Source organism: Priapulus caudatus, unplaced genomic scaffold (genome assembly GCF_000485595.1).
Source record: "Priapulus caudatus unplaced genomic scaffold, Priapulus_caudatus-5.0.1 Scaffold318, whole genome shotgun sequence".
Taxonomy (NCBI): domain Eukaryota; kingdom Metazoa; phylum Priapulida; class Priapulimorpha; order Priapulimorphida; family Priapulidae; genus Priapulus; species Priapulus caudatus.
The window spans coordinates 1-4927 of record NW_014577379.1 but is presented as its reverse complement, the minus strand read 5'-3'; the positions used below and the strand labels follow the sequence as shown (position 1 = coordinate 4927).

At 40.4% G+C, this 4927-nt stretch overlaps 1 protein-coding gene across 2 annotated transcripts in view; it reads left to right on the top strand.

Annotated features, from left to right (window-relative positions):
• LOC106808964 (steroid 17-alpha-hydroxylase/17,20 lyase-like) overlaps positions 1-2878 on the top strand; it is a 34169-nt gene extending 31291 nt beyond the window's left edge. For both annotated transcript variants that reach the window (XM_014811902.1, XM_014811903.1), the window contains exons 6-10: positions 643-854; positions 1123-1239; positions 1697-1801; positions 2003-2137; positions 2529-2878. In XM_014811902.1, coding sequence (XP_014667388.1) covers positions 643-854; positions 1123-1239; positions 1697-1801; positions 2003-2137; positions 2529-2875 — 916 coding nt within the window. In that variant the 3' untranslated portion in view covers positions 2876-2878. The remainder of the gene's footprint in view (positions 1-642; positions 855-1122; positions 1240-1696; positions 1802-2002; positions 2138-2528) is intronic.
• Positions 2879-4927: the final 2049 nt, after the last annotated feature.

Below are 4927 nucleotides of genomic sequence, written 5' to 3'. Positions count from 1 at the left end.
TGTGTGTGTGTGTGGGCGCGTGCGTGCGTGCGTGCGGGCGTGCGTGTGGGTGCGTGTGCGTGCGTGTGCGTGTGTGCGTGTGCGTATGCGTGTGCGCGCGCGCGTGTGTGTGTGTGTGTGTGTGTGTGTGTGTTCTATTAATATCCATGATATTTTTATGAATGTTGTTACCTCCGCAACGGAGGTCATGTAATCGGTCTCGTGTGTGTGTGTTCGTGTGTGTGTTCGTGTGTGTGTTCGTGTGTGTGTGTGTGTGTGTGTGTAGCCAGTCCGCGCGGCGCGATTGATAGCGCGTTGAGTCAGCGAGCGGGCGGCGCGATCGATAGCGCGTCGAGTCAGTGAGCGGCGAGTCAGCAGCAGGCGAGTAAGTCAGCAGCAACCACCAGCGAGCGGCGAGTCAGCAGCCGCCACTAACGAGCGGCGAGTCAGCAGCAGGCGAGTCAGTCAGCAGCAGCCAGCAGCGTGCGGCGAGCCAGGTCGTAATACATACATGTTACATGCTGGCGGAGATATGCACTCTCCGTGAGTGCCCTCTATCTAGTTACCTATGTTATTGCCTCACCTAAGAAAATTTTTGGGTATTATTAAATTTAGCCCACAGAGATCAGCTGTAGTTTATTTAATTCGCAATTTTGTTCACAGTTTCTCTATAGATGATCCCGATTTTACTAAGATGATATCGTCCGCGAATGAACTGAACGACATTGTAGGCGGTGGCTTTGCACCAGACTATATCAGCGCTCTGAAATACTTCCCGCGGACCACCTCACAGAAACGCTTTATGGAACTGTGTGATGAGCTTATAAAGCGAGGGCGGGAAGAATATCAGCATCACAAAGACACGTTCACACGCAGTAAGCTGTCTGGACATTTGCTATGTTTGCAATCAAGCGCAGGAACATTTCTATTAGAGATGACGGGGAGAGTATCAGCATCACAAACATATCACGTTCACACGCAGTAAGCTATTCGGATGTTTGCTACGTTCAGAATAAAGCGCAGAAACATTTCTAGTGATGCCAGTAAATCACGATTCAGTGTCTATTATATATAAATAGGTGCGCTCACAGGCGGTATTCGTGTGGAATCACTCATGTCTAATGAATTTCTTAATTTTCTTAGATGACATTCGAGACCTGTGTGATGACCTAATTCTTGCGCACCAGGATATGCCGGACGAAGAACGTGATATCCTTACTGAAACCCATATTGTGCAGACATTACTGGACATATTTGGAGGTACGTAAGAGTAACACGAACCTACTTTACGAAAACCCGAGTATACTCTAATGGTCTACATCTCATTTTACAGAACAATAATCTGGTTATTAATTCACCTATACTCATCACTTCCTTATTCTAATTAAATGGCAAACAACAATGAAAACTTGCATTAATTATATGTATTTCTAAAAGAAACCAAGCGTAACAGTACCTTAAAATAAACATGAAAAAATACTGAACCCCGTTAGATTTCCTTGATTCGGGTCTTAATTAACCTGTCATTTGGTAAACCAAATGTAAATGAGCTATCGATATTAATCATAAATCACATAAAACCGAGATTCCATACTAAAAATTACATTATTGCTTCCAATTATGGAATTTTACCGTAAATACATATTTTACATACTAGATTTGTTTTGTCGCGATGAAATTCGGTGACTACATTAATTTTATACGTTTCATCACTAAGCTGGGACGGATACAACATCAATGACATTACTGTGGACCATAAAGTTCATGATGGCCTACACAGAGATTCAGAAAAAGGGGCAAGAGGAAATCGACAATGTCATTGGTATGTCTAGTTTGAACTCTATTGATGATGATTTTATATCGGAGAAGACAAATATCAATTTATAGACATGAGCGATCATTTTTATTGATAGCCTAAGGTATTATTTTAGATTACTTTTTGTGATTAAGATGTGAGCAATGCATTTTAAAATCGTGCGATAAGCATTTATCAGGTCATTGAACGCTGATGCTATACTTGTAGGTCAAGATCGTCTAGTTAACTTTCACGACAAACAAAATCTGCCATACTGCGACGCCATCCTGCATGAGGTCATGCGACATCGACTACCTGCCCCCATTGCCCTACCTCACTGCGCGACCATAGATACGACAGTTGGTAAGCAATTTATTCTATATAATTACTAAGGTAACCGGTGTAAATGGTTGCATTTCTGTCAGCCCAAGCTATCTGATAGATGATAAACACGTTATGCAGCTATTTTGTAAATAAGTTAGCCGTTTGCACGTTTTGCCGTTTTTAATTTCCTTTTCACGAAATAACGTTGGCAGTGTTGTCAAATTTTGTCGCTACTGTGACAACCTATATAATACGTGAATTGCGGAAACATTAATAATCAAAACGTGGTTTAATCTTTTGTAAGTGGCGTATTTCTTTTGGAGTCACGCATATTTTGTGGACTACCAAAGTAGCTAGCATCGATGAAGGTGTTAGAATTCGTCAGTTACAATTATATAATTCGTCAATTACAATTATCATGCACATATAGGTGGTTATGACGTCCCAAAAGACACGATGGTGATGTTCAACCTGTACGGACTCCATCACGATCCAGCATACTGGACTGAACCTGAGAGGTTTGATCCAACACGGTTTCTTGACGAGCATGGCTCCATCAGGCCCAAGATGCCTAGCTTCCTCCCGTTCTCTGCCGGGAGACGTGTTTGCGTTGGAGAGTCCATTGCTAAGATAGATCTGTTTGTGCTCTTCGCATGTTTCCTACAGCGATACAGCTGGAATGAACCACCAGGGGAAGTTACTGACGTGGAACCGAAGATTTCTGCAAGCGGAATGGACATCAAACCATTTAGAGTTGTTATAAAGAACAGGCTTTAAATGTGCATGTCGCAATCTAGCTCTAGTACTATAGCCCGCGGATTGCTGCCTGCGGCAGCGATCCGCGGGCTATAGTACTAGAGCTAGTCGCAATCTATGTGCAAGAAACAACTATTTCGTTATAAATTTAATAAACATGCAATAACTCTTCTGTTAAACAAGCTACTTCATGGATGGCAAAATGAATGCATGCCATGAGTATAGCGTTATCGTGATGACAAGTTATTTTCATTTTTATAAATTGGATTAAGTTCAACTTCGAGATTACTGTAGGCCCTATACGCCATATTGTTCGCGTACATGCATTTTTGCGAATTCAGACTTGACGGACAATTTCGCGGGTGGTTAATTTCGCCGTCGGTCAATTATGAATTATTCGCTATTATTCGGTATGAATTATTCGCGTGTTGTTATTTTCGCGGTCGGGAACTATTCGATGTAACAGATCTACGGTTATTATTATAGATGAAAATGAGTTAGTAGACTAATTTAAAGGGAGAGTTTACTCTAGGTTCTAGGGTTATTTTCAGCTAATTTAGGTTATAATTACGCTCTCGCCCTCCATAAAAACGTTGTTGCATAGTTCAATGACATTAGAATATTATTTAAAAAATGGTTTTAAAACTACACGCACTATCACGTTTGATTACAACGACGGTTGAGCAGCACTCAAAGCGCACGATACTGATATAAGTTGCCCGCAAAACACTTTCCAGCCAAGGGGCTACCAGACGTTCAGTGGGTTTCTTATTAATTAATTTAAAAGCAAAAGGATTGCTTAATATATTATGATAACGGACATATTAGTTTTCAGTAATAATATGGATGATAAAGTTGCCCTAACAAATGAATAGTTCGTTTCGGCTTAAATAGCATTTAGCTATAAATATAATATTTAACTTTTGCTGATTAGCCCTCGGTCTGCTAACCATGCCCCCCAAAATAATTTGTGATCAACTACGCAATTTTTCGGGGTGGCAGCATCCGGGTCCGCCGGTTGTCATGGCGCCTGCTTCAAATTGTCGCCTGCCATTGATGTGTAAAATAGTTATTAACAATTAAGATTTATCGGTATCTGGTAACAAAATACGTCTAGTGCGGTATAGGACGATTATGTTTATACAGTAAGGTCGAGTTGTATTGCATGTAAAAGTCCTAGAGCGCGCTCACTGCTTCCTTTAACAACGTTAATTTTACCCACCACAAACTTACGTTAATTAAAGCCGCAACAGTAGCTTCTAGCGTTCTAGGGCTTAATTTTCAGCTAATTTAGGTTATAATTGCGCCTACATAAAAATGTTTCATGTTCAATCACCTTGAGAAATATTTTTAAAATAATGTTTTACAAACATAAACGCACTACAGTTTGATTACACGACGGGTCGGCGCCACTCTAAGCGCCACGTTCTGAGAAGCTTGCGCCAAAGACCACTTTCCAGCAAAGGTGCTACAGACCGAGGGTATTTCTTATTTTTATTCATTAAAATAGCCACTAGCGATGATGTATATTATCCTTATAAACCGACATTTGTTTCTAGTGTATATATATGGATTAAATTTGCCCTAAAATGGAATATTCGCCTTCGGTATTAAATACCATTTACGGATATATAATATTAATTGCCCACTTTCGTGATTATGCCCTCTGGTTCATTATACCTGCAAAATAAAAATGCAACAATACGCAACTTTTTCTAGAGGCTGCAGCACGTCGTCTGCGGGTGTTTTCATGTCGCGTTTCAAAATTTCGTTAGCTATTTGATGTGTAATATAATTAACATTAAGTATCTGGTGCAAATACATGTGTAGTTATAGAAGATTTGCTTATACTCAGTAAATGAATCCCTCCNTATACGCACGGCGTTTGCGAGATATAATAGTTAGTATCCTTTCCTATCACCCATAGAAATGCAACTCAACTGATTTCTAGACATGTGTCTATATTCCTTACTTAGCTATAATCTCTGTAAATTTTCAGTTTGTTGAAGCACGACTAGTCTAATTATTTAGTAATTATATGCGAACGGTATCGCGCATAGGCGCCTATTGCGT